The sequence below is a fragment of the Prionailurus bengalensis genome, assembly GCF_016509475.1.
Source record: "Prionailurus bengalensis isolate Pbe53 chromosome B2 unlocalized genomic scaffold, Fcat_Pben_1.1_paternal_pri B2_random_Un_scaffold_46, whole genome shotgun sequence".
In the NCBI taxonomy this organism is placed as follows: domain Eukaryota; kingdom Metazoa; phylum Chordata; class Mammalia; order Carnivora; family Felidae; genus Prionailurus; species Prionailurus bengalensis.
Genome location: NW_025091153.1, coordinates 811,645 through 838,361, shown reverse-complemented (window position 1 = coordinate 838,361; position 26,717 = coordinate 811,645). Strand labels below are relative to the sequence as shown.

General features: G+C 48.9%; 2 protein-coding genes across 10 annotated transcripts; both read left to right on the top strand.

The window, feature by feature from the left end:
• The first annotated feature begins 11,835 nt into the window (after nt 1–11,835).
• Nucleotides 11,836–13,454, top strand: FKBPL (FKBP prolyl isomerase like). The gene is made up of 2 exons (XM_043571897.1): nt 11,836–12,038; nt 12,292–13,454. Exon 2 carries the CDS (start codon nt 12,381–12,383, stop codon nt 13,428–13,430), a length of 1,050 nt encoding a protein of 349 aa, XP_043427832.1. The 5' UTR covers nt 11,836–12,038; nt 12,292–12,380; the 3' UTR covers nt 13,431–13,454.
• Nucleotides 13,455–13,918: 464 nt separating this feature from the next.
• On the top strand, nt 13,919–23,191 carry ATF6B (activating transcription factor 6 beta). 9 transcript variants are annotated; one of them, XM_043571890.1, is made up of 19 exons: nt 13,924–14,071; nt 14,449–14,528; nt 14,662–14,740; nt 14,991–15,082; nt 15,608–15,743; nt 17,335–17,427; nt 18,104–18,189; nt 18,332–18,467; nt 18,556–18,687; nt 18,833–18,966; nt 19,636–19,821; nt 19,915–20,006; nt 20,425–20,604; nt 20,772–20,882; nt 21,055–21,136; nt 21,346–21,416; nt 21,640–21,751; nt 21,892–21,976; nt 22,505–23,191. In XM_043571890.1, exons 1-19 carry the CDS (start codon nt 13,966–13,968, stop codon nt 22,732–22,734), a joined length of 2,223 nt encoding a protein of 740 aa, XP_043427825.1. In that variant the 5' UTR covers nt 13,924–13,965; the 3' UTR covers nt 22,735–23,191. The 9 variants fall into 9 exon arrangements, with proteins under 9 accessions (XP_043427829.1, XP_043427825.1, XP_043427824.1 ...); XM_043571889.1 differs by having other exon boundaries at nt 13,932–14,080; XM_043571888.1 differs by having other exon boundaries at nt 13,956–14,080; nt 21,349–21,416.
• Nucleotides 23,192–26,717: the final 3,526 nt, after the last annotated feature.

Below are 26,717 nucleotides of genomic sequence, written 5' to 3'. Positions count from 1 at the left end.
TTCCGAAGACTGCCGCCTTACAAAGACCCTCCTCCTTTGGTTCCCTCTTTTACCTCCTCTTAGCTTCCCTTCCGAGGGAAAGAAAGATAAAAGAAAACTGACAGAGACAAATGTGGGAGGAGACAGATTCCCAAGACACCACAGAGACAGACACAACCATGGGAGGGGGGAGGGGAGGCTCCTTAGGAATCCTACCAGGGAAATCTGGTATGGGGTCCATTCTTGGTGGGGATTTCTTTCCCCCAGCACACATTTTTCACTTTCTATTAGACTGGGCTTAGGGCTTTGGAGAGAGGGAATTTACAAGTAGACCCAAGTATCTATCCCAGAACTCCAGGAAATCGGGAGAAAAGGACAGACTATTCTAATAGGGTGACAGAGAAAAGATGCCAACTGCTTACAGCTGTTCCTGCCTTCAGGCTGGAGGGTGGTAAACAACTTGGATTAGAGCCCTGCATGGTATGTTGTACCTGCATGGGGAAGGCAAAGGGAGCAGAGTGCTATGGGAGGCCATCGCAGTCCACACAGGCTGCTAGAACAAAAATGCTATTGACTCGGTGACTTATAAGTAACAGAAATTTATTTTTCACAGTTCTGAAGGCTGGAAGTCTGACAGCAGGCTGCCAGTATAGTTGGGTGAGGGCCCTCTTCTGAGTTACAGACCTCTCATTGTATCCTTACATGGTGGCAGGGGCAAGGGAGCTCTATAGGGTCTTTTTTACAAAAGCACTAATCCCATTCATGAGAGTTCCACCTTCATGACCTTAAGCACCTCCCAAAGACCCCCACCTCCTAATACCATCAAATTGTGCATTAGGATTTCAACGTATGAATTTGGTGGGGAGCACAAATATTCAGACCACAGCGGAGCCCCAGAGAAGAGGTCACTAGGCTCTCAAGTCCAGCTAGGGCTAGTTGCCCACTGGTACCCTGAGGTCAACCAGGAGGCCTCTGGTGTAGGGGTGCATAAGCAGTGGACTTGGTATCCATCTGTACACCTGCAGGACAGGGTTCTATGCTGAATTTGTGCATTCATACAACATGCAGACGCCATGCAGGATGCTGGCAAGACATCTACCCAGACAATAGATGTGAACACCGACCTCATGGAGCTGAGAATCTGAAGGAAAACCATGCACCGAGATAGGAGACATGGGAGAAGGATGAGATGGACTATGGAAATCATGGGTTCCCCTTTGGACGTTTCAGATTTAATGTGTTTTGTTCACCAAAGATCTTGAAAAAAGAATTCACATTTGCAGCTTCCACTTCCTCACCACCTACTCATTCCCCCCTCCCTTATATAAGTATTGTCAGAGATGTGTCTGTGTCTCTCTTTTTTTCATACCCACTATTTCTTAACCCTTTAAAACATATTTCCACTCCCTCCTCTACTGAAACTGCTCTCTCAAATACCAGAAGTTACCAAGAACCAAAGTTACCAGAAATTACTAGGAACCAAAATCAATGGCATTTGCACAGTATATATGCAGTGCCTTTCTGAACCCTCCCATGTTTGTCCCTTGTCCCTAGATTCTCCACTCACCTAGTTCATGGACATGTTATCTCCCCCCTCCCTACCTCTGTACATACTTCAAATCATGCCCCCCTCTTTTTTTTCCCTCCCTTCCCCTAAGTGTCTATCTCTAGATTTTACCCTTTTCTGAGACTTTCCCATCCACTCCAAATTCAGAGATAATTTCTAACTAAATGTTTTTCTGCCATGGACCAAATGTTCGTGTTCTCCTCAAATTAATTAGATCAGTTGAAATTTAATCCTCAGCGTGATGGTGGGGCCTTTGCGAAGTGATTAGTCATGAGGACAGACCCTTATGAATAAGATTAATGCCCTTGGGACGCCTGGGTGGCTCAGTTGGTTGAGCATCCGACTTCAGCTCAGGTCATGATTTCATGGTTCATGAGTTCGAGCCCCACATCAGGCTCTGTGCTGACAGCTTGGAGCCTGGAACCTGCTTCAGATTCTGTGTCTCCCTCTCTCTCTGCCCCTCCCCCACTCACACTCTGTCTCTCTCTCTCAAAAATAAATGTTAAAAAAAAAAGATTAGTGCCCTTATAAAAAGAGACCCCAGAGAGCTCCACCACATGAGGACACAGTGAGAAGACAGCATTCCATGTACCAGAGGGGGCTCTCACCTTACACCAAATCTGCCACCACCTGGATCTTAAACTTCCCGGCCTCCAGAACAGTGAGAAATAACTCCTGTTGTTTATAAGCCATTCACAGTTTGTGGTATTTTGTTACAGCAGTCTGAGTTGTCAGAGACATTCTCCAACCTATATATGTATATGCAGGCATTCTTCCAGTGCCTGTGGAATACGGCCACATGGACCATACTGCTTGTCCTCTAAACTCAGCATGTTCCAAACCAAAATGATGAGATGCTACTGAAAACCTGCTTCCCTGTCTCTCTTAATGGCACCATTTTCCCCATCACCCTTATCTGAAAACTTAATGTTCCCTCCATCTTTCTCCTGCCTTTACTTTTTGGTGTGCTGTCAAGCTAAATCAATTTTATCATCACAATATCTTTTGAATCTGTAACTTTTCCCCAGCACTTGTCTGAATAATGACCTCATCTGGGATTGCTGCAACAGCTCCTCTAAATGATCTCCCTACTTCCTACCTCTCCTACCTCTCGCAGCTCCAAGTCTCCCTCAACACTGCTGTCAGGTTACCCTCCCTAAACATGCTTTTTTTTATAACTCCACTTCTCAAAACTCCTTCAAGATTCCCTATTGCTTACTCAATTATTTATAAAATTGTAATCTGGCCTTCACTCCCTTCCATAATTTAAAACCATCCAGCTTTCTCTCTTCATCCTAATCTCCGACCAAACTGCATTGCTCATCATTCCACCCCCAGGTTTTTGCCCAGCTGTTCTCAAATCTCAGACTTCTTTCTCTAAACTCTGTCTCTTACAAACCAAATTGTTTGCTGCTTGTCATGTGTTTCAGACCACATCTAAGCTTGAGCTCACGATGTTCTCCCTTCACATTTGCATCTCCACTTGGCCAAAATTTACCTATCCTTTATGGCTCAGATCAATTCACCCCAACTCAAGCAGGAAGGAATTTCTCTCCTATGGATTTGACTAAAGCAATCACTTCTAAACAGAGCTCCAGGCATTCCTTGGAGCAATGATTCTCACCCCTGGCTATACATTAGAGTCATCTGGGAGCTTTTAAAAATCCCAAAGCCCAGGTCACATCCTGAACCAATTAAATCACAGTCTCTAAGGGTGAGACTCAGGCATCAATATTTTTTTAGACATCCCCAGGTAATTCCAAAGGGCATCCAAGATTGCAAACCATAGGCTTAGAGGAAGTTTAGGGACCACAAAGAGAGGAGGAGGGGGAGCCTATGGCTTCAACTAGAGCAACTTTTTTTTTTTTCCAACGTTTATTTATTTTTTTTGGGACAGAGAGAGACAGAGCATGAACGGGGGTGGGGCAGAGAGAGAGGGAGACACAGAATCTGAAGCAGGCTCCAGGCCTGCTGGGGCTCAACGCGGGACTCGAACTCACAGACCATGAGATCATGACCTGAGCCGAAGTCGGACTCTCAACCAACTGAGCCACCCAGGTGCCCCAGGGAGATTTTATTTCTTAAGCTGCATGATGTTCATTAAATTACTTTGTAATATACCTGTGTCAAGATTGAGAAATGCTGAACTAGACCATCAGCAATATGTGACACAGTCGAACACTTCTTCCTCCTTGAAATGCTTTCTTCACTTTAATACTCTTTCTGGATCCAACTAAAAAAAAGTATTGTATTCCCTAATTCCTTACTTGCTGCTCCTTTTGTCTTCATTGACAGCTCCTACTCCTCTTCCAGACACCTACATATTAGAGGGCTTCAGGACCCTTCCCTTGATCCTCTGCCTAATCCAAGCTCCCACAGCTACCATTGTCCCTTGACTAACCCCTTAACTGGATTTTCTGCTTCCATTTTTGACTGATACAGTCCATTCTCCATGCAGAAATCAAAGTGATCTTGGGGCACCTGGGTGGCTCGGTCAGTTAAGGTTCGACTTCGGCTCAGGTCATGATCTCATGGACCGTGAGTTCAAGCCCCGAGTCGGGCTCTGTGCTGACAGCTCGGAGCCTGGAGCCTGTTTCAGATTCTGTGTCTCCCTCTCTCTCTGCCCCTCCCCTGTTCATGCTCTGCCTCTCTCTGTCTCAAAAATAAATAAACGTTAAAAAAGAAAAAATTAAAAAAAAAAGAAATCAAAGTGATCTTTTATTATACATCTTGCCCAAGCGAGCACCAGAGTGATCTTGTAAATTACCAGATGCTATCACTCACCTTGCTCAAACCTTCTGGTGGCTACCATATATACACTTAGAATAAGATCCAAAATATGTTGGCCTATGAAGCCTACCAGACCTTGTTTCTTCCCCCACCTCCTTGACTTCATCCCCTCTCACCCTTTGCCTTGTTTACTCTGCTTCACCCACTCTGGCCTCCTTGCTGGTCTCTGAGCCGCTAGGAATTTAACATAAAAATCCAATTCCTTTCTGCCTAGGGCCTTTGCACTCCTGTTTTTGTCTTCCTGGACACTCTTCCTCCAGTTATCTGAACGCCTGCTCCCTTGCTCATTCATGTCTTTGCACAAATATCACCTCTACAAGGAAGCTTCTCCTCATCATGATTAAAAACAGCACAAGGGGCCTCAGTCGATTAAGTGTCCTACTTCAGCTCAGGTCATGATCTCATGGTTTATAAGTTCGAGCTCCATAATGGGCTCACCGTTGTCAGCAAGGAGCCTGCTTCAGATCCTTCTCTCCCCCTCTCTCTCTGCCCCTCCCATGCTCTCTCTCTCTCTCTCAAAATAAACAAACATTAAAAAATAAATACAAAACAGCCCTGTGCCTGGTATTGTGGTCATAATGCATGGCCAAGATTCGGTAAAGAGCAGCTCTTATCATTAAACATTTCACTGTGGAAAAGTCTGCCTTTCACTGCTTCATCCTGCCTGAAAACCCTGCCTCTAATACAACCCTAAAATGCTTTGGGAGCAGAGGAGGGAGGAACAATTTTGACATAAATCCCAGCAGAACTAAAACCACAGAAACCACCAAAGCTAAACAGAAGGGGAAATTTATTTAGCCTTTGGAAAGCTAGAATTTTTGTCTCTCGTGCTGATGATAAATCGCAGAGAGTAACTGCAGCATATGGTGCCATGTGGTGAGTATGGAATGCAGGGGAATGTGAGGGTATAAAAAATTCCAACCAGCTTGATGCCTGGTGACAGGGCAGCCCGCATGGGATATTGAGATCTCTGAGAAAGCTGAGATTGACAAGCCAGAGATGAATAATACTGGATGTAAAGTGGCTTTCATTTCCTTATCTCTCCTGACTTGTATTGCTTCCTTCACCTGCAATAAACAAACTCCTGCAATCTCTGCAGGTCAAAATCATGTCCATCCTCCATGACTCAACCCTCTGGACTCCTTTTCAGATCACCCCCCAGTTGGAAATAACCTCCCTGCCACTTATCAGTTGTATGCTTGCCTCTGGAGCTTTTGTTAACTATGACCTTACCCTATTAGACTGCTGGTGGGGCTCTCTCTATATTTCTCTCTGTGTTCCATTGACAAGTTCTGAGTACTCAGTAAAGATTATTGAATGAATAAGAATCTTACTTCACCCATTTAGAGGGCAGGTGCCATATGCTTTGTGTGTATGGACACAACAAGGAACAACCACCAGCTCACAAATTATCTTGCACCAGTTCCTGAACCTCTTCTCTCAGCTTCTGCCATCAGGTTAGATCTTTGATGACGGCAAAACAACGTCCCCATGGAGCAGAAACAGACCCATAAATACAGAGGACAAACTGATGGCTGCCAGAGGGGAGGAAGGCAAGGAGATGGGCAAAGTGTATGAAGAACAGGGAATACAGGCTCCTAGTTGTGGAATGAATAAGTCACAGGGATTAAAAGTTCAACATAGGGAATACGGTCAATGCTATTACGATAATACTGTATAGTGACAAACGGGCTCTACACTTGTGGTTGAGCGTGGCATAACATATAGACTTGTCCAGTCATTACATTGTACACCTGAAACTAATGTAACATTGTGTGTCAACTATCCTTCAATTAAAACACACACACACACACACACACACAAATGCCCTTATAAGATAGGGCAAGGAGAGCACCAGAATATGGCCAGATACTCTGAGTTACCTTGAAAAGAGATGACTCAGAAAAAAGAAAGAAGAAAGAAGAAAGACAGGACAGAAATGACACCAGGTGGGGTTTAAAAACAATTATTTACAGGTAAATCCTCACAAACTTGTCATATGTGGAGATTTCCCTCAGAATGATCTTCAACAAGGCATTAAATGTCCTTTATAATGACTTGGATGAAGGAAGAATTATTCCAGAATAGGGTCTATTGTCTATAATCACAGATTGCAAAAGCAGTGACCCCACCCCCACCCCAAGTCCTTCCATTCTCCCAAGATGTCTCTCTGACTTTCTTAACACAGAGTCTCCTATGATCTCATTTTCTTTCCAGAGGTTCCTGTGTGCTACTCCCTCCCATCCCTTTCACCTGAGACAGGAGAAATGTCTTAGACACAAGGTAAGTCATGTTCCAAAGCACCCATACAATTTGGTGCTATGAGGTTAGTCCCTGAAACACCAAAAGAAGAGGGAGAGCAGGAGACACTTGTAGTGGGAGGTTGGGATTGAATCTAGTCACTTGGAGAAGAAAGTTCCTTTTCATCTCTTTCCCTCAAGGCTGCTCTTCTTCCAGTTCATTCTCAAATCTTTAGGGGAAAGAGAAAGATGAGAAACAGTGTTCCTTCCTCACTCTTCAGTCCAAGCCTCTACCCCAACAGGTAAGCAAATTTTCACTTGTCATCCTCTTTGTGTCCTCCTCAGACTCAGATCCCATGTTCTCTAGTCAGGCCTGGGGATATAATCCTCCTAGCGTGTTTCCCCACTTCTTCCCCATTCCTTAGTGACTATCCCTAGAGAGCGGAGCCCCCGCATGATGAGGCTCAAGGGGCAGGGAACCAGGAGAGAGCAAGGAGTGAGTCAGTTAACATTCATGCAGCAACACTTTGGGGAAGAACCTATGCTTTTCCCCATTTCTGAGTCTTCACATCTTTGTCCCTTCCTACTCCTCTGTTTCTCAAGCTGAGACCTGGGAAACCTAAAGATCCATGGATTCCTCCTCTGAGAATTCCGAGTCTTCTTACATAAAATTTAAATGTGTTTTCATTTTGATGAAATTCAAATTTTATTTATTTAAAAAAATATTTTCGGGACACCTGGGTGGCTCAGTCAGTTAAGTGTCCCACTTTGGCTTAGGTCATGATCTCACAATTTGTAGGTTTGAGCCCCATGTCTGGCTCTGTGCTGACAGCTCCTGCTTTGGATTCTGTGTCTCCCTCTCTCTCTGCCCTTCCCCTGCTCACCCTCTGTCTCTCTCTCTCAAAAAATAAACATTAAAAAATTTTTAATAAAAAATAAATAAAATTTTAAAAACATACAAAAATATTTTCATTTTGGATGATTTGGATTACTTTCTTTAGGAATTTATGTGCCTATGCTTGTATTTGTTTTTATAGTCACAATGGTGACAGGGGATCACCTGAAGAGACAAAGTCGACCACTTAATTCAGTGGTTTTCAATATGGGTTCTATAGAACTGAGAGGTAGTTCTAACTCATTCTTTGAATGTCAGTAAGAATGTCTCATCCCTAAGGAATATCTCCTAATCCTTCATCCACTCTCATAGCATCTCACACTTCTCCGTGCTACTGTAATTACTATTTTCTTGACGGACTAGAAGTTCCATGAGAGCAGAGACTGTGTCTATCTCATTCATCTATGTACCCTCAATTCCTAGCATGCTGTCTGGAACATAGCATGTGCTCAATAAGCATTTGTGAAGGAGGAAGGAAGGAAGGAAGGAAGGAAGGAAGGAAGGAAGGAAGGAGAAACACAAAAATATAGAGACAAGGCCTCTGCCCTCTCGAGTCTGTTGGAACTGAAACATACACACACAAAACAATAAGAGAACATTACAAAGCAATACATTTGTAGCAGAATACAGTTTCTTTTCACTGAGAGAAGCTGATCTTTGAAGGGTCATCAGAGTGGCCCTCTCAGTTAAGGCATACAACACAAATTAGCAAACTTTGTCCATGGATTAGGGTGTAATCAAACTTTTGCGACTCATTCTAGACTTCCTGCCTTTTCAAAAAAACCCTAGAAATGGAAAGGGGGAAGGAGAGAGGGAGAAAATGTGGATTAATTTTCAATAGGAGCCTGGGCTTACAAGGGAGCCTGGGATTACAAGAATCAGACTATTTAGCCATAGGGGAAAAGATAGCAGTGGACTAAGTTTATTCTGACCCAGAACCCAGAAGTAAAACTTGAGAAAAAGTCTAGGTTAATGACCTGAGTCTCAACACAAAATGGAGAGGACTGTTCTGACACAATTCTGTGCCTAATGAGGAAACTACCTCCCCTCCTGGCTGTCCTGGCATGGTCTTTGTAGTCTGGGACACAATGGTAGGTTGTTAGAGAGTAAAGTGAAGAAGTAGCCAAAGTGAAGTACTGAGAATGGGATTCTCCTTCTCTGAAGAGCTGTGGTGGCCCAGCCAGTGCTGGGAGCTGGTCAAGCAAGGCTGAATCACACTTTTGTGTGGGACCTACTTCTTTTATTAGGAGGAGGAAGAGGACCAGTTTTCCATCCAGTGACACGCCCAATGGAACAGGTTATGCTAGTTATATATACAAAATACAGGACCAACTGAAGGGGCACAGAGCAAGGGTGGAGAATGGGATGAGGTTATTCTTGAATCATATCATTCAAAGTGTGGTTCATGGACCAGCAGCATCACCATTCAAGAGCTTGTTAGAAATGCAGAATGTAGGGGTGCCTGGGTGGCTCAGTTGGTTAAGTGACCGACTTCGGCTCAGGTCGTGGGTTCAGGCCTGCGTCAGGCTCTGTGCTGACAGCTCAGATCCTGAAGCCTGCTTCAGATTCTGTCTCCCTCTCTCGTTGCCCTTCCCTGCTCATGCTCTGTCTCTGTCTCTCTCAAAAATAAATAAACATTAGGGGCGCCTGGGTGGCGCAGTCGGTTAAGCGCCCGACTTCAGCCAGGTCATGATCTCGCGGTCCGGGAGTTCGAGCCCCGCGTCAGGCTCTGGGCTGATGGCTCGGAGCCTGGAGCCTGTTTCCGATTCTGTGTCTCCCTCTCTCTCTGCCCCTCCCCCGTTCATGCTCTGTCTCTCTGTCCCAAAAATAAATAAACGTTGAAAAAAATTTTTTAAAAATAAATAAATAAATAAACATTAAAAAAAATTAAAAACCCTATCAAAATAACATCATCACTCTTCACAGAACTAGAACAAACAATCCTAAAATTTGTATGGCACCAGAAAAGACCCCAAATAGCGAAAGCCATCCTGAAAAAGAAAACCAAAGCAGAAGGCATCACAATCCTGGGCTTCAAGATGTATTAAAAAGCTGTAATCATCAAGACAGTATGTAAACATCAAGACTGGCACAAAAACAGACACTTAGATCAATGGAACAGAATAGAAAACCCAGAAATGGACCAATAAACATATGACCAACTAATCTTTGACAAAGCAGGAAAGAATATCCAGTGGAATAAAGACAGTCTCTTCAGCCAATGATGTTGGGAAAACTGGACAGCAACATGCGGAAAAATGAACCTGGACCACTTTCTTACACCATACACAAAAATAAGCTCAAAATGGATGAAAGCCCTAAACGTTAAGACAGGAAGCCATCAAAATCCTAGAGGAGAAAGCAGGCAAAAACCTCTTTGACCTCGGCCACAGCAACTTCTTACTTGACATGTCTCTGGAGGCAAGGGAAACAAAAGCAAAAATGAACTATTGGGACCTCATCAACATAAAAATCTTCTGCACAGTGAAGGAAACAATCAGCAAAACTAAAAGGCAACCGGCAGAAGGGGAGAAGATATTTGCAAATGACTTATCAAATAAAGGGTTAGTATCCAAAATCTATAAAGAACTTATCAAACTGAACACCCAAAAAACAAATAACCCAGTGAAGAAATGGGCAAAAGACATGAATAGACACTTTTCCAAAGAAGACATCCAAATGGCTAAACAGACATGTGAAAAAATGTTCAACATCACTCATCATCAGGGAAATACAAATCAAAACCACAATGAGATACCACCTCACACCAGTCAGAATAGCTAAAATTAACTCAAGCAACAACAGATATTGGTGAGGATGCAGAGAAAGAGGATCTTTTTTTGCACTGCTGGTGCAAACTGGTGAATCCACTCTGGAAAACAGTATGGAGGTTCCTCAAAAAATTAAAAATAGAACTACCCTACAACCCAGCAATTGCACTACTAGGTATTTATCCAAGGGACACAGATGTGCTGTTTCAAAGGGGCACATGCACCCCAATGTTTATAGCAGTGCTACCGACAGTAGCCAAAGTATGGGAAGAGCCCAAATGTCCATGGACAGATGAAGGGATAAAGAAGATGTGGTATACATATACAATGGAGTATTACTCGGCAATCAAAAAGGATGAAATCTTGCCATTTTCAACAACGTGGATGGAACTTGAGGGTATAATGCTAAGCGAAATTAGTCAGAGAAAGACAAATATATGACTTCACTCATATGAGGACTTTAAGATACAAAACAGATGAACATAAGGGAAGGGAAGCAAAAATAATATAAAAACAGGGAGGGGGACAAAACATAAGAGACTTAAAAAAATTTTTTTAATGTTTTTATTTATTTTTGAGAGACAGCAAGACAGAGTGCAAGCAGTGGAGGAACAGAGATAGAGGGAGACACAGAATCCAAAGCAGGTTCTAAGCTCTGGGCTGTCAGCACAGAGCCTGACACGGGGCTTGAACTCACAAACCATGAGATCATGACCTAAGCCAAAGTCAGATGCTTAACTGACTGAGCCACCCAGGCACTCCAAACATAAGAGACTCTTAAATATAGAGAACAAACTGAGGGTTGCTGGAGGAGTTGTGGGTGAGGTGATGGGCTAAACGGGTAAGGGGCATTAAAGAAGACCCTTGTTGGGATGAGCACTGGGTGTTATACATAAGGGTTGAATCACTGGAATCTACTCCTGAAACCATTATTGTACAATATGCTAACTAACTTGGATGTAAATTTAAAAAAAGAAAAAGAAAAAAAGAAAAATGCAGAATGTAGGGCCCAACCCAGACTTCCTAAATCCAAACCTGAGATTTAAGTTTCCCCAAATGATATGTATGCACATCAAAGTTTAAAAAGGACTAAGATTTCTTCAGGAAGAAGACTTGAAAGGCAGTGATGAGTATGAGGGAACAGGTAAGAAGCTTCAGGTGATCCCAGGGAATCCCTATCCCAGGACATAGGGGCAAATGAGGAAAAAGAGGCCTGGGGGTTTCTCTTGCAGCACCCTGGACTGAATAGGTTAAGGAGTAGGTTGGATGGCTCTGGCTGGGAGCCCTGAACATAGGGCACGGGTGGGCCTGGGGTCTTCACCTAAAAAGATTGCTACCGCCATCAGTCACCGCTAGCTCCGTCATTCCCCCGCTCTCCCTCCTGAGCCCCAGTCTCCCATTTCAGGACTTCTCCATACTTTTAGTCTCAATGACCTGACCAGTCGGACCTCGCTAGCTCGGTTTGATTCGGCCAGGTTCGGTTGCTAAGGCCTACAGCTTCCCGGTTGCGGGGGGGGGGGGGGGGGGGGGGGGGGCGGGGAATGATGTCACGTCCAAAAGGCGGGCTAACCAGGTCTCTCCCTCCGCCGGATTGGTTGACAGGAATTTGATTAGATTCGCAGCCTCGCGGGCTCAGGGTTAGCTGTTATTGTCCCCAGATGCCCCTGGCCCACGGCCGTCTTCTCCCCGTGGAGCAAGACTCTGAGGACAGTACTCAGGAAGCACTTAACTTCGGAAGGAGAGGTGATCCGAATGGTCCGGATATTGCCACCAGGCTAGGCGTTTCGGCTGCCCAGGTACTTTTTGACTCGATCGGGTGTCCGTAGTTGGGGCGGCTCCCCGAACCGCAGGGATTTGTGGAATTTATAGTTCTGCATTAGTTCTGGATTAGTTTTGGGTGGGCCGGAGGCTCTAGTCCGACAGGGATTTTTGGAGGAAGAAAAAAAAAAAAGACTGAGGACTGGGGGCCTGGGTCCCAGGACAGGGGAGGACAAAAAGGACGTCTAAGTAAGAATTCTGCCATTACCATTGTTTTGGTGTTCTTTTTAGGTGCCGACCTGAAACTGATCCACCCCTTTCTGACCAAAACTATTCACCCACGGTGGATTCACCCACGGTGGAAGGGACCAGGCAGCCAAATGGAGATGCCACCAGTCAATCCAGTGGGAGAGAAGGACACCTCTCAACTGCAACAACAATGGGAAAAGAACCCCCAGGAGAACCTTGATTCAACTACCCAGATCAAGCAGCAGTCCCCAGACCCTCCTACTGAAATCCTTGAGCTGAGAGTGAGCCCAAATCAAGCCAGCCAAATTCTAGAGAATTCTCAAGGAACTGAAAAACTGGCCGCTGGACTTCAAGGAAACTCTGCTAAGTCTCGTGGATCAACCAGTGAGATGCCAGAGCCCCTTCAAGCTTCTGATCTCTGGTACTGTCCGGATGGGAGCTTTGTTAAAAAGATCATAATCCGTGGCCATGGCTTGGACAAACCCAAGCTGGGCTCCTGCTGCCGGGTACTGGCGTTTGGGTTTCCTTTTGGGTCAGGCCTGCCAGAGGGATGGACCGAGCTAACTATGGGGTTAGGCCCATGGAGGGAGGGGACCTGGGGGGAACTCATAGAGAAATGCTTGGAGTCCATGTGTCAAGGTGAGGAGGCAGAGCTTCAGCTTTCTGAACACTCTGGACCTCCTTTCAGGCTCACACTGGCCTCCTTCACTCAGGGCAGGGACTCCTGGGAGCTGGAGGCCAGTGAGAAGGAGGCCTTGGCCAGGGAAGAACGTGCAAGGGGCACAGAATTATTTCGAGCTGGGAACCCTGAAGCGGCTGCCAGATGCTATGGACGGGCTCTTCGGCTGCTGCTGACTTTACCCCCACCCGGCCCTCCAGAACGAACTGTTCTTCATGCCAATCTGGCTGCCTGTCAGTTGCTGCTAGGGCAGCCTCAGTTGGCAGCCCAGAGCTGTGACCGAGTGCTGGAGCGGGAACCTGGCCATTTAAAGGCCTTGTACCGAAGGGGGGTTGCCCAGGCTGCCCTTGGGAACCTTGAAAAAGCAACTGCTGACCTCAGGAAGGTGCTGGCGGTAGACCCCAAAAACCGGGCAGCCCAGGAAGAGCTGGGAAAGGTGATCATTCAGGGGAAGAAACAAGATGCAGGGCTGGCTCAGGGTCTGCGCAAGATGTTTGGCTGATTAAAAGTTAAATCTTAAAAGAGACAGGAACCTGTGAATTGTGGTTTATGCCGTGAGATTTTGAGGGGACCAAGAGGGAGGGTTTCAGCCATGTCCCATTCATTCCTAGCTTTTGCTTTCTTAGGGGAGGTAACAGTGGACTCAGTGCGCCTCCTTCCCTCTTTTACCATTAAAAGCCATATGATCACCTGTGCTACATTTTGGGGGGGCTTATTCATATCCGAGGATAAATGGACGATACATAAACTTCTGAATTTAGGATTGGGGGAGATGGCGGGCCTTTAAATCCCGGGAACTACATCTCCCAGGCTTTCTCGTTGGGTCCCGCCCGGCGCATGCGCAAACTATACAGCCCGGTTCAGCGGGAGTGCTGTCCTTCTGCCGTGCTCCCATTGGCCCACCCTATCCAGCGCTCTCAAGTATTCAGCACCCAGGTCTCTTACTGGTCGGTAGAGCTTCCGGGACCCCGCCCCCTTTTTTTAAGAGTCAACTGATTAGTTGATGATGGGGAGAGGCGGGTCTTGGGGACCGTCTCATGGCTGGGGGGCGGGAGGGAAAGATGGCGGAACTGATGCTGCTCAGCGAGATTGCGGACCCAACACGTTTTTTCACCGATAACTTGCTGAGCCCGGAGGACTGGGGTCTGCGGAGTGAGGCCTGGGGGAGGGAGGAGGGCTGTGGCATACTATGCTTTTGAGGCACGCAGGGAGGAAGCGGAGGTCCATAGAGGAAGGCTGGGCAAATACGGAATCCATCACCCGAAAGAGGGCGGAGCAGGGGGGCTCGTTGTGCATTCGGGGGGATGCGGGAGTTGGGAAAGACCTCTGCTCCCTGCAGAAACATCGAGTTGTTCCGGGGTGGGGGAAGGAGGAGCTGAAGTTCTTTGGCTGTATCACGTTTCAAGTGGGCGGGCGGTAGGTCTGGCCGAGCCGAGCCAATGAGGGATGGGCCCAGGGCTGTGTGTAGATCTGTAGGCTGGGCCACCGGACGACCCCCTGATGCTCTTCATCTCTTGCAGACAGCACCTTGTATACTGGCTTAGATGATGTCGCGGAGGAGCAGACGCAGCTCTTCCGTTGCCCAGAGCAGGATGTCCCGGTACTGCTTCTCTAGCCTTGTCTCTAACCTTTGGGGGTCGGGAGTTGCCCCGGAACAAGGACTCAGCCCCAAGCCAGAGCTCATGAAGCCGTTGCCTTCACATTCTTGCCGTCTAATGTCCTTCTTTATTCAGTTTGGCAGCAGTTCCTTGGACGTGGGGATGGATGTCAGCCCTCCTGAGCCACCCTGGGACCCCCTGCCTATCTTTCCAGGTAAGATATCCCTTGTGATTCCTGCATCCTTACAAAACCCTCTCTTTCCACTGTTTTCCAGGAACTACACACTCCCCTATATCCTCACACCTCCTCTTCATAAGTGCCTGTGCACTCCTCTTTCCTTCAGCCCCTTATGTGTTCATTCCCCTTTGCCCCAGGTGAGGGGATCCTCACCTCCAAGGCTTTGGGCACGTTTTGGACTCTTCAGGCTCTGCTTCCTGGTTATTCCCCAACCCCTTTCTTCCAGATCTTCAGGTGAAGTCTGAGCCGTCCTCCCCCTGCTCCTCTTCCTCCCTCAGCTCTGAATCATCGCGTCTTTCCACAGAGCCCTCTAGCCAGGTGAGAGAACCATCTCCTTCCTTCTGCTGTTTGTGGCAGGGATGGTGTTCCAGTCCCTTCATGCATAGGTGCTGAGAAAATGTTTTGTGTGCTATGGGTCATGGAGTAGTAGTGGTGCCTTTGGATTTCTTTAATATCCTCATTTTCCATGTCTCCTCTGTGGTTGTCTGTAAGTGAAGATGGAGTCATTTTAATAAATAGAGATATGTGGCAGCCATGGTGGGGCCAGGAAGAAGAGAGTTGTTAACTGCTGAGAATTCTGAAATTGCTCTTACCCCAGTTGTCCATTCTAAGGCAATATTTGAAATCATGAGACTTCATCAACCCTCCCGGGAATAATATAGAGAAAACGAGGGGCCAGAGACAGCATAAGGAGATATTCAGTAAAACCAGAATGTCAAATAATTAGTAATTAGTAAAAGCTAGTCAAAAATTAGTAAAAACTTTTGTTCTTACTCTTGCTCTCAACACCTTCCTTGTTTTATTTTTTCTGACCCCCCACCACTTCACCCAACTCTCACCCAGGTCCCTGCTGTAGGGGAGGTGCTGGTTGTGAAGACAGAGTCCTTGGCACCCCCACTCTGCCTCCTAGGAGATGATCCAACATCCCCATTTGAAACGGTCCAGATCAATGTGGGTCCCACCTCTGATGACCCCTCAGGTAATAACAGCCTGCTACCACCCCCAGGCTTTACCAAGGCAGGGTAGATGGGAGAGGGGCTTTACCAAGGCAGCAGGAGAGAGAGAGAGAGAGAAAGCAAGCAGGGGAGGGGCAGAGAAAGTGGGGACAGAGGATCTGAATCAGACTCTGTGCTGATAGAGGAGAGCCGGAAGAGCCTGATGCCATGTGGGGCTCAAACTCAGGTACCCTGAGATCATGACCTGGCTGATGTCAGACGTTTAACTGACTAAGTCACCCAGGCACCTGTCCCCCCTGCCCCGGCCCCGTTGCTTTGCATTTTTAAAAAACTTATGGACAGTACTTTAGGGCATATTTATTTCCCACCCCTGAAGTTTTATTATAAAAAATTTTCAAACATACAGAAAAGTTGAAATTCCATATACTCAACTCCTAGATCCTACAGTTAACATTACTTGCACTATTTCACTAAGTGTTACTAAGTTTATTTACTCTTAGGTGTTTACCCAGTAAACATTTATAGAGCACCTACTCCATGCCACATACTGGACGGGGTGCTGGGAATGCAAGATGAAGAAGATGTGAGCATCATGCTGACCCAAGAATCCTGTAGTGTGGAGGGAGGGGAAAGACAGATACCAGTTGCTGCAGGTGTGGGAACTCCAGGATAGACATCGCAAGGTGCCATGAAAACTCATAAGAGGGGCAGCTCACCCTATTGGGGCTGGATCAGTGATGTGCTCCTGGAGGAAACATTTCCTGAACTGAGTTTGAAGGACACATAGAAATTAGGCACAAGATGAATGTGGGGACTGTGGCATGTGCGCACACGTGTGTGTGTGTGTGTGTGTGTGTGTGTGTGTGTGTGTGTATCTAGGGAGCTTGTATCTCCTCAGAGTGGATGTGAGGAGGGAGTGGGAAATGGCAAGAAAGTTGCAGAGGCTACAGGCCAAGTGAGAACCGTGCTAAGGGACTCTTAGCTTTTATCCTATGGGCAGTTGGGAGACTGAAGAATCGAGCAGGAGAACAGTGTGATTAGGAAGCTGACTCTGGTGACAGAGTAAAGAGAATGGATCATGGAGAGGCAGGACTGGATATAGTTCCTCAAGAAAGATACTTGGATTCTGAAAAGAGGCAGAAAGAATGACATAGAATGGAAGAATTGCAGTGACTTCCTGTGTAGGATTTGATGCCAGAGTTTCATGCTAGGGCAGATAGGTATTGCAAGAGCACGAGCCCCCAGGCCAGGGAATGTGCTGAATTCACTGTTGTGGATTACAAAGCGCCTTCAGGGTTTCCTGGCACTGCCTGTCTTTGGCAAGGGAGCCCAGTGATGCAGTCCATTCTGTTTTCCTCCCCAGCCTCAGGGCAGGGCAGATTAGTATAGAAAATGGATTTGGAGAGAGAAACAGATCACATTCGCCAACAAGATAAGGATATAAACCTTGACTGTTGAGGACTTTGCAAAGGAGTCGATTCTCCCCTTGTATTTAGGTTATCTTCTGAGGGCCTGTGCTTTACCCATCAGTTTGATAGACAGGAAGCATAAAACATAATCTTTGCTTTTGGAGAGTCTCATGAGTGTCATAACACGTGGTTAATAATCAAATAGTGATCATCTCTGAGGAGGGATCCAGGTGGCTGGTAGACAAGAAAGGGAAGGAGATCCACTTCACTGAATTACCTTTTGGTCCTTTGGAGTTTTGTGAGTATATTACCTATTCATAAACATAAGTTGAAATTTTTAAATAGCAATATTGGCAGTTCTATAATTAAGTACCCAAAAGAGTTGTATGGACCAAAGGTAGCGGCAGACTGTTGACCTTGGGGTTGAATCTGGCCCTCAGATGACTTTTATTTCACCCACATGGGGTGACCAGCAAGTCTCACAGATGGATTTAACACAGGCCAGGAAGGCTCAGAGGTGACTGAGGCTTTGTGATTTGGTGCCTGGGAGCCTGACGGAGTAAAAAAGGAATTTGTGTGAAGGGACAAGCTGTGAGCCCCATTTAAGGCCAGCTTGAATTTGGGTGGGTGGTGGGGCACAAGAAAGGAATGACCAGCAGGCACCTTGGGAGTCAGGATTGGGACACAGGGGAGCAGTCAAGGGTAGAAATTCAGACTTGGCTGCTGTCAGCATAGAGACAGCTTCAGGAGCCAGTGAAGGAGAAAGGAAAGTTCTGGGCAAAGAGGTAGGAAGAGAGCCAGCAGGTCAGCAACCCCATAGTTCTCTGCCTTCTGGATTGCATGCCTAGGGCCAGAATAGTCTTAGTTTTTGGTACAAGGGGGAAGGACCATGTCTTCCATCCCCTATCTTAATCCTCTTCTCCTTCAGTGTTTATCTGATACCCAGCATTTTATATTATCCTGACACCCCACAGATGTCCAGACCAAGCTAGAGCCTGTCTCTCCATCTTCCTCCATCAACTCTGAGGCTTCCCTGCTCTCAGCAGAGTCCCCCAACCAGGTGAGCATCAACCTTTCTTACTCTCTCCAGACATTCCAGTGAGCTCCTTCTGCCTCTCAGAGGTATGAAAGCATTCTCTTCTTCAGCTCCTTCTCCTTGATATCCCTCCTGACTCACATATCTTTTGGAATGCCCAACACAGGGTTTTATAGGAGAGGAGGTACTAGAAGTGAAGACAGAGTCACCATCCCCTCAAGGGTGTCTCCTGCGGGATGTCCTAGGCCCCCCACTTGGAGGTGTCCAGATCAGCATGGGCCCATCCTCCGATGGCTCCTTAGGTAATGGGGCAAGCTGATATGTTGGGATCCCCAGCAAGAGGCCTCTAGTCCTGACATTCCTTCCTTTCTTCCTTTTCCCTTCCTTCAGGCAAAACCCTGCCCACCCGGAAGCCACCGCTGCAGCCCAAACCTGTGGTGATAACCACTGTCCCAATGCCACCCAGAGCTGTGCCTCCTAGCACCACCATCCTTTTGCAGCCTCTTGTCCAACCACCCCCAGGTACTAAAATAGGAGAGAAGGAGCCGGACTGGATTGACTTTCTCGGGGAGCTCACAGCCATTGAGGCTCCCAGCCCTTGGGTGCTCAGGTACGGGTATGGACACAAGAACAGCTCTCACCTCCTTCTCCTGCTCACTTGCCCCAGTGTCACCAGTTGTCCTCATCCAAGGTGCTATTCGGGTCCAGCCTGAGGGGCCGGCCCCCCCTGCTCCAAGGCCTGAGAGGAAGAGCATTGTTCCAGCTCCTATGCCTGGGAACTCCTGCCCACCTGAAGTGGATGTAAGTACTGGGGAGGAGAGGAGTAAGACTAGTAACGGGGAGGAGGTCTGCCATGGAAGAGAGAATTGTGGAATGAGGAGGGATCGAAAAGTGAGGAAGCAAAGCCATAGATGATCCTGAAGGTCAGAGTGGATCCCTGTTTATATATGAGTATCAACTCTGTAATTTTAGGATCCTTAGTTTTGCTAACACTGAAGATGGAGAAATGGCATTGGTGTCAGTAAATCTAAGGCAGGGGACCCATACTATGTTATGGTTGTGGCAGTAGTTGGAAGAGGGAGGCTGTTTCCTAGGGGAAAACCAGGTAAAGTGTTCTTTAACTATGGCAAAGTTAAAGTGTGGGCCCTAAAAAGAATTGAGAGGAAGGAAGACCCCACCCACCAAGGAAAGGAACTGAGTTTGCACCAGGAACCAGGATGGAGGAAGTCCTTCTACAGTCTGACTTCTCTCAGCTCTGAGGGACAGGAGCAGGGAGTGGTTGAGAGAAGGGCTCCTTCTGTGGAACGTTTTAGCAGAGAGGAATAACCCGTCTTGGCTGTGTCGGTAGAGGTCAGGAAGGGGATAGAGTGGCCAGTGTGAGCATTGGGTAATCAGTTCCTGAAGTTGGGAGGCATAGTTCCCCTCTCCCACCCCTCTGTCATTCCTTTTCTGATCCTCCCGGTACCCTAGGCAAAGCTGCTGAAGCGGCAGCAGCGAATGATCAAGAACCGGGAGTCGGCCTGCCAGTCCAGGAGGAAGAAGAAAGAGTATCTGCAGGGGCTGGAGGCTCGGCTGCAGGCTGTGCTGGCCGACAACCAGCAGCTCCGCAGGGAGAATGCTGCCCTCCGGCGGCGGCTGGAGGCCCTGCTGGCCGAAGTAAGATGGTCCGTCCCAGGGAGGCTCCTGGGAATACAGGCAGACTCCTTGGGGATGACTCACCCCCTCTCTCATCTCTCTCTCTCACCTTAGAACAGCGAGCTCAAGTTAGGGTCTGGAAACAGGAAGGTGGTCTGCATCATGGTGTTCCTTCTTTTCATTGCCTTCAACTTTGGACCTGTCAGGTGAGACCTTCCCTGCCTCCCCCAAAGCTTCTGGGTAGAGCCCACCCTCACAGCTGCCTGCCTGCCTGCCTTGGCACAGGCCCTTTCATTCCACTTACACTCAGGCAGCACAGCTGTCCTCAGCACCCACGGGGCATCCAGCCAGTCCCTTCTCCTTCCATCATTTCTCTCAAATGGTGTGTCCTGGAGCAGATGGTGGTAATAACAATGGTAAAGATAGTGACTTTTAAGTGCTTGCTGAGTTCCTCGTGCTTCCTGGCTTTATTAGGTAGCGATGGTTCTCATTCCCGTTGTACACATGAAGGGATTCGCTCTGCAGGATAGATTGGAAGCCAGGCAGGCTTTCTGCAGAGCCCATGATCTTAACCAGCCCCTGGACCAAGCTGGAATTCCTTACTCGATCCTTCCTCATCCTCAGCATCAGTGACCCTCCTCCAGCTCCCCTCTCTCCTCGGATGAGCGGAGAGGAGCCTCGACCCCGGAGACACTTGCTGGAGTTCTCAGCGCAAGAGCCGGTTCATGGAGTTGAACCCCTCCAGGGTTCCTCCCTGGGCCCTGCGGAGCCCCAGCCCAGCCCCCCAGGCCGGCCAAGTTTCAGGTAAGGAGAGGGCCCTCTCTCTTTTGGGGATGCTGAGTGTATCTCCTCTCCAAAACTTACTTTTTCTTCCTAGGGGAACCAGAGTTCTCCTGCCATCGTTGCCTGTTCTTTTGGGGGAGGGGCGTGGGGTAGCCTCTAATCATTGCCTCCCCGCTGCCTCACTCCAGGAACCTGACAGCCTTCCCCGGGGGCAGTGCCAAGGATCTGCTGCTGAGAGACCTGGACCAGCTCTTCCTCTCCTCTGATTGCCGGCACTTCAACCGAACCGAGTCCCTGAGGTGTGGGGGATCCCCAGCTGGGGCATCTTCCCTGTCCTCTGAGGCCCCCTCCACAGGCGGCCTGGCTATCCCTGTGTCCTGAAGTACCAGCTCTCCCTGCCCTCTCTTCCCTCTCCTGTGGAAAATGGGAGCTCTGGCTCCTTACAGAGGTGTTACCCCTCTGTTTCCCTAGGCTTGCGGACGAGCTGAGCGGCTGGGTCCAGCGTCACCAGAGAGGCCGGCGGAAGATCCCCCAGAGGGCCCAGGAGAAGCAGGTAGGAGGGGCTAGGGCTGGTTCAAGGAAGGCCACTGGAAGACTAAATGTCCTGGGGATTTTGAGGGAGCATCTCATTGTGGAGGTTTGAGGGATCATTTGGGGGAAGTGGAGGGGTGGGTGTGAGGTGGCATCAGCTTCCAGGGGCCGTCTGTCTTCTTTCCCTTTTCCCTTCACCCTCTTCAAATCCTTAGATACTTCTCCTTCCAGAAGTCTCAGCTCTGGAAGAAGTCGCCTCCAGTTAAGGCAGTTCCCACCCAACCCCCTGGGCCCCCAGAAAGGTGAGTCTATGAGGGTGCTTGTCTGTTACTAAGGGAGGTTTCACTCTAAAGAGCTACACTCCCAGGAGCTATCCTGTGTCTGTCATCATTGCCACCAATGGCGTTATGCCTCCCTCATCCACTGGGGTCTCATGTCTTTTTCTCTTACCCTCTCCCATCTTACCCGGTGGGGACTGGGCATGGGGCTTAGTTTCTCCCAAATCCTGTTTCCCCTCCTGGCTAGGGATTCTGCGGGCCAACTGCAGCTATATCGCCACCCAGACCGTTCGCAGCCAGAGTTCCTGGATGCAATTGACCGACGAGAAGACACATTTTATGTTGTGTCCTTCCGAAGGGTGAGTCCTTCCCTGCCCCATCCCTGTCACCCTGCGCTCTCCAGCAATCTGTCTTCAGGCTGAGGCTATAGAGTAGAGGTGGGGAGAGCCTGTCCACATCTTTTCCTCCAGCCCTCTGGCCCGGCCCCTTTGTTTCTCAGGACCACTTGCTGCTCCCTGCCATCAGCCACAACAAGACCTCTCGGCCCAAGATGTCCCTGGTGATGCCTGCCATGGCCCCCAATGGTAATTCTCTCCCTGCCAGATCTGGGGAGGGATCCTGAAATCGAGGAATGGGGAGGTTCTGATAGGGAGATCCAGCATGAGGAGCTGAGGGGGAAGTGGAGAGAGGAGTGGGCCATTCCAGAGAGAGACTAGACTCCTGGATGAGAAGATGCAGGAAATGGATGGAGAGAAAAACCGAATGCAGGAGACATGGGAGGAAGACGAGGGTGCAGGCCATCCCTTGGTGACGGTGCTCAAGGAGGTATGGGCAGAGGGGGTGAGCTGGGAATGGCCAGATTCTCACCTTCTGTGTTCTCTTGCTGTCCTTTCCTCTGTGACCTCAATCATATGTGTCCTCTGTGACTCATCGATGTCATTTGCTTTTCCTGCCCCTTTCCTCTCCCTGCACCAACCCCATCCCTACCCTCTCATTCAACTCCTGTTATGGACCGTCTCCTCACCATTGCCCCTCCCTCCCTGCCCACCTCTACTTTTTTCCTCTCTGTTTGCCTGCGCTTCTCCTCTTTCTTAACTCTCTCCTTCTCACAGAGACCCTGTCAGGCCGGGGGGCTCCAGGAGACTATGAGGAGATGATGCAGATCGAGTGTGAGGTCATGGACACCCGGGTGATTCACATCAAGACCTCCACGGTGCCTCCCTCGCTCCGAAAACAGCCATCCTCGACCCCAGGCAATGCCACAGGTGGCCCCTTGCCAGCTTCTGCAGCCGGCCAGGCACGCCAGGCCTCCCACCACCCCCTCTACCTCAATCACCCCTGACCTGTGCAACTCACACTGACTTAGAGCTGGTGGTGGGGGACGGGAGGTGGGGGGTGACCAAGTGGGTTTTTTCTAAGTTCTCTGATCCCTGGGCTTGGGGCAATTGGTAAAGGAAAGACAGGGTGTGGGGTTAAGCCCTTATTTGGGGGTGAGGGGGTTTACCTCTCTTCTCACCCCTTTTGGGAATATAGGGCTCCTCTCATTTCTCTGAACCCCTAATTCCTGCTTCTTTCGAGATTAAGTTTTGGGGTAGGTGGACTCCTGCACACTCTTTATTCTTTTGTTTCTCTGTTTAGGGGGTGGAGGTGGGAATTTGGTCCCCGGGAGGGACAAGGGACATTTTTACATTTTGGAGCTAGTTACTGGGAGTAAAGGAGGGATGGTGGTGGGAGATCAGGTTTATGTATATGTATACCTTCTTTTTTATTATTAAATAAACAACTTGGAGGGAGTTGAAGGAATGGTGACTGCCTTCCTGGCTCAGGACGGGGAATTGGGGGAAAGTGGCTTCTGTACTGACAGTATATCAGACAACCAAGCACTGAAGACATAGCTGGCTCTGGGGTGGGATGGGTGTGGGATCCCAGACCTCATGTCATTCCCTTGTCCCCGCCCCTACAACACTGGGGCATGTCTGTGTCTAGTGGTGGGAGCGGCGGGGGGCGGGGGGGATGAGGATGGGATGTCTCCTGGCATGACAGCCCTGAGGATACAGATCCCTGGAATGTGTCTGAGTAAACAGGAAGGACAGGGGGCCCCACGCCCTTTGGGGTAAGCAGCGTCCCTGGGTCTCCTGCATTCTAGCAGGTTCTCCCTCCCCTCCCTTGATTTCCAGGATGAGCAACTTGAACAAACAGCAGAGCTGGGGCCAGAAGGCTGTGAGCCAGAAAGGAGGGGCCACAGTGGAGAAGGGGGCAGTGTTTGGAGGGAAGGGGAGATGTTCAAGAGCATCTTCTTAGCCCTAAACTTGGGGAGACTGAGACTTGTGAGTCCAGGTGAAAGAAAAGGATGAGAACTGACCTGGCAGGAAAGGCTGTGCTTCTAATTAGGAGGAAGGGGAAGAGGACAGGGTGAGGGGCCAAATCTCACTCAAGCTGGGGGGATCCCATCGGTGGCTCCTGTCCAGCAGCGCCTCAGGCCTGGCCCTGCAGGAGTGTCCTGGGTCAGCTAGAGGGCGTGGGCTGGGCCTGGGCTCAACGCCCAGATGACTGGACAGGGGCCGCCCGGGCCACAAGCCCAGGCCTGAAGGAGGAGGGGTGAACCTCACGTGTCTAGCCAGGCTCCCCCACTCCCCATTACTGTGTTTGGGGTGAAAACAGACTGAGTAACTATGGCAACCTGGAACCAGGGCTCCCAGGAACTAGGCCTCTCCTCCCTCCGGAGCACAGCCCTAGCTTCTCGGCTTCCCTGTCCCCACATCCCTCGAGGCTTATCCAGGCCCAGTGCAAGAGCAAGGATTTGGGAGACAGATCACCTGAGTTGGATTCCCTGCTTTACCTTTCATTAGTGGATGCCCTTGATATGTAACTTAAACACTTGGGGCCTTAGTTTCCTCATCTGTAAAGCAGAATACTCCTACCTACTTCTCAGGGTTGGTGTAAGGGTAAAAGATATTCACAGTGCCTGGTCCCTGGAAGGTGCACCTGTCCCTTGTTCCTTACACCTTTCTCTTTCCATTTACACTGTCCTTTCCTCCTCTGTTCCACTCTTAATCCCAACTGGGTTCATCACTGTTTCATTGTCCCATCTCTCTCTCTGTACTGACCCCAGCTCAGGAAAGTGCTTGAGTGTTGGCATCTCAGACTTGGGGCCCTGAGGTGGGGCCTGCAGCGCATCTGGCTGAGTGGCAGGGGACAGCTGGCACCTTGATGTGAACTGGCAGTCGACACTATTGGCCCAGTGAGTGGAGTGGTGGAAAGGATCAGGAGAGGCATGGAGCAGGGGTGTGCAAGGCAGGAAGGTGAAGGCAGGTCAGTCTCTGGCTGCCGCCCTCCAGGCCCATGTGGCTCTGCAGCCACAGCCTTATCCCAGGCCACCTCAGTGTATGGCCACTGTCACTCCTGCACCTCCTGTTGGCCCCTCCTGTCCCAGGCCCACTTTGTCTTTCTGTTGGGCCGCTTTCCTTCCTCAGGATCCGGCCTTTTGTTCCTCTTATCCTCCCTGACCCATTGCCTCTGCCTCTTTGCACCAAATTCCTTTCCTTTCCCACCTCTCTTTGCCCTCTGTCCCACTGGGAGCCCTCACCTTCTCTTTTGGACTCTTCAGTCTATGTTCATCTTGTTGTTTCTTGTCCCTTTTGTGTTTTGCCCTCCCTCCCTCCTGTTCCATTCTCTCTTCCCTTTCTTTTTACTTGTTCTTCTCACCTCCTCCTGCTGCTGACCCTGTGCTCAACTCCTCCCTTTTCATGCCACCCCCTCCCCGTTCCTGTTCCTCTGTCCACATTCCTTGTCCTGTGGGGCGACTTCCTCTCCTCTCCCCCGCTTCAGCCCTCTCCCCCTTCCTCCCCCTTCACCACTGCAATCCCCCGTCCTCTTCCCAGCTGTGGGGGCCAGGACTAGAGAGCCTAATGCTTGCCTCATCGTTCTGCTATGGCTTCTGGATACAGCACATCTGGATTCGGGGGCCCAGATGTGTGGTTGCCACAGCGACCTCGGTCCCTCTGGTAAATACAGGCGCCCACCCGCCCCAGAGCAGAGAACAAAACAATTGTGTGACTTTCTTTTGTCACGAGATAGAAATGTCCTCCCCCCTCCCTTCTCCCCACACCCGCGTCTCCAGGCAAAGGAAGTTTTATGGGTCCAAATCCTTCCTTCTGTGGCTCTGTGGCCCCCTTTTCAGCCCCAGCCTCGTGGTTCTCTTCCATCTCATGTCAGGCTGTCTCCTCTCTCTGAGCTCCCCTTCCTCACCATCTCCCAGTCCCACCCCTCAGTAGTGGAACGTTGAGTCCCCTATCTTAAACTTGGTGGTTTCTTACCAAATCTGCATAGCAACTGAATGCAGAAAAAAAGTTCTAGAAATCCAGATCTTCTACCCTTCCCTCTCAAACAAGTTCTTCCAGAAGCCCCTTCATTTGTTTCTGCCCTAAGCCTTGCATCTTTCCAAGGCTGTTCCTGGGGAAGGGGAGAGAATACATGCTTTGGAATCAGAAAACCTGGGTTGAGGCTCACCTTTATCACCACTAGCAAAGTCCCTTGGACAAGTCACCTAATGTCTGTGACCCTCCATTTCCTCAGCCACAAAGTGGGATTGATCAAATGCCTGCACTGTGTTGGAAAGTGTTTTGTCAACGGAAGCCCAGTACAACTGTTTTTCTCTCTTCCCCCTCTCTGGGACTGCTCCCTTGGATCACAGCCCCTGGCCTCTCTTCATTCCTTCTCTTCTCCTTCAGGTCCTTGCCCTTAATTGCCCTCATTCTTTTTCTTCCCTCCCTTCTCCTGGTCTTTCCTTTCCTTCCTGTCTGTATCTTTTCTCCCATATCCTCCTGAGGTCAGGACAGGGACATGGAGGTTCTTTCAAGGATGGGCGCCCAGAGCTGAAGACACCTGGACCTAGGATTCTGAGACCACAAGCCAGAGCATGTGGACAGTTGTCAGCAACACCGATCTTTCTACCGTCACCTGAAACACCTCAGTGAAGGCAACCGGCTCTGACCATTAGGTCTGGGGCTCCTGCCAGACTCCCTTTCCCCATCCTTCTCACCCAGTCTTTTCATAACTCAACAGTGACAAGAATTCATTAGGCACCTGCGCGATGCAATGTGCTTTACTGATGAAATGCAACATGTAAGACGGGAGCTCCTCCAAGAGCTGGAATCCAGGGGGTAAATCAAATTTTAGACAATGATGATCTCAGAAACTGGAATTATATCTGTTAAGCCTACAGTGGCTTCTCCAAATGCCTTGTAACCTTGTAAATGTTTGCAATCCCATTCTGTTCTCTGAGATTCGTATCCCATCTGTTCCTAGTTGTGGACTTCGAGAACA

What these genes read in the sequence shown, in the direction of transcription:
- FKBPL (XM_043571897.1), top strand. Translation starts at nt 12,381, where the DNA reads ATGGAGATGCCACCAGTCAATCCAGTGGGAGAGAAGGACACCTCTCAA.
- ATF6B (XM_043571889.1), top strand. Translation starts at nt 13,966, where the DNA reads ATGGCTGGGGGGCGGGAGGGAAAGATGGCGGAACTGATGCTGCTCAGC. An exon ending in CCCCCTGCCTATCTTTCCAG is followed by an intron (nt 14,741 to 14,990) that starts GTAAGATATCCC and finishes CCTTTCTTCCAG; the next exon opens with ATCTTCAGGTGAAGTCTGAG. An exon ending in TTCAACTTTGGACCTGTCAG is followed by an intron (nt 20,007 to 20,424) that starts GTGAGACCTTCC and finishes CCTCATCCTCAG; the next exon opens with CATCAGTGACCCTCCTCCAG.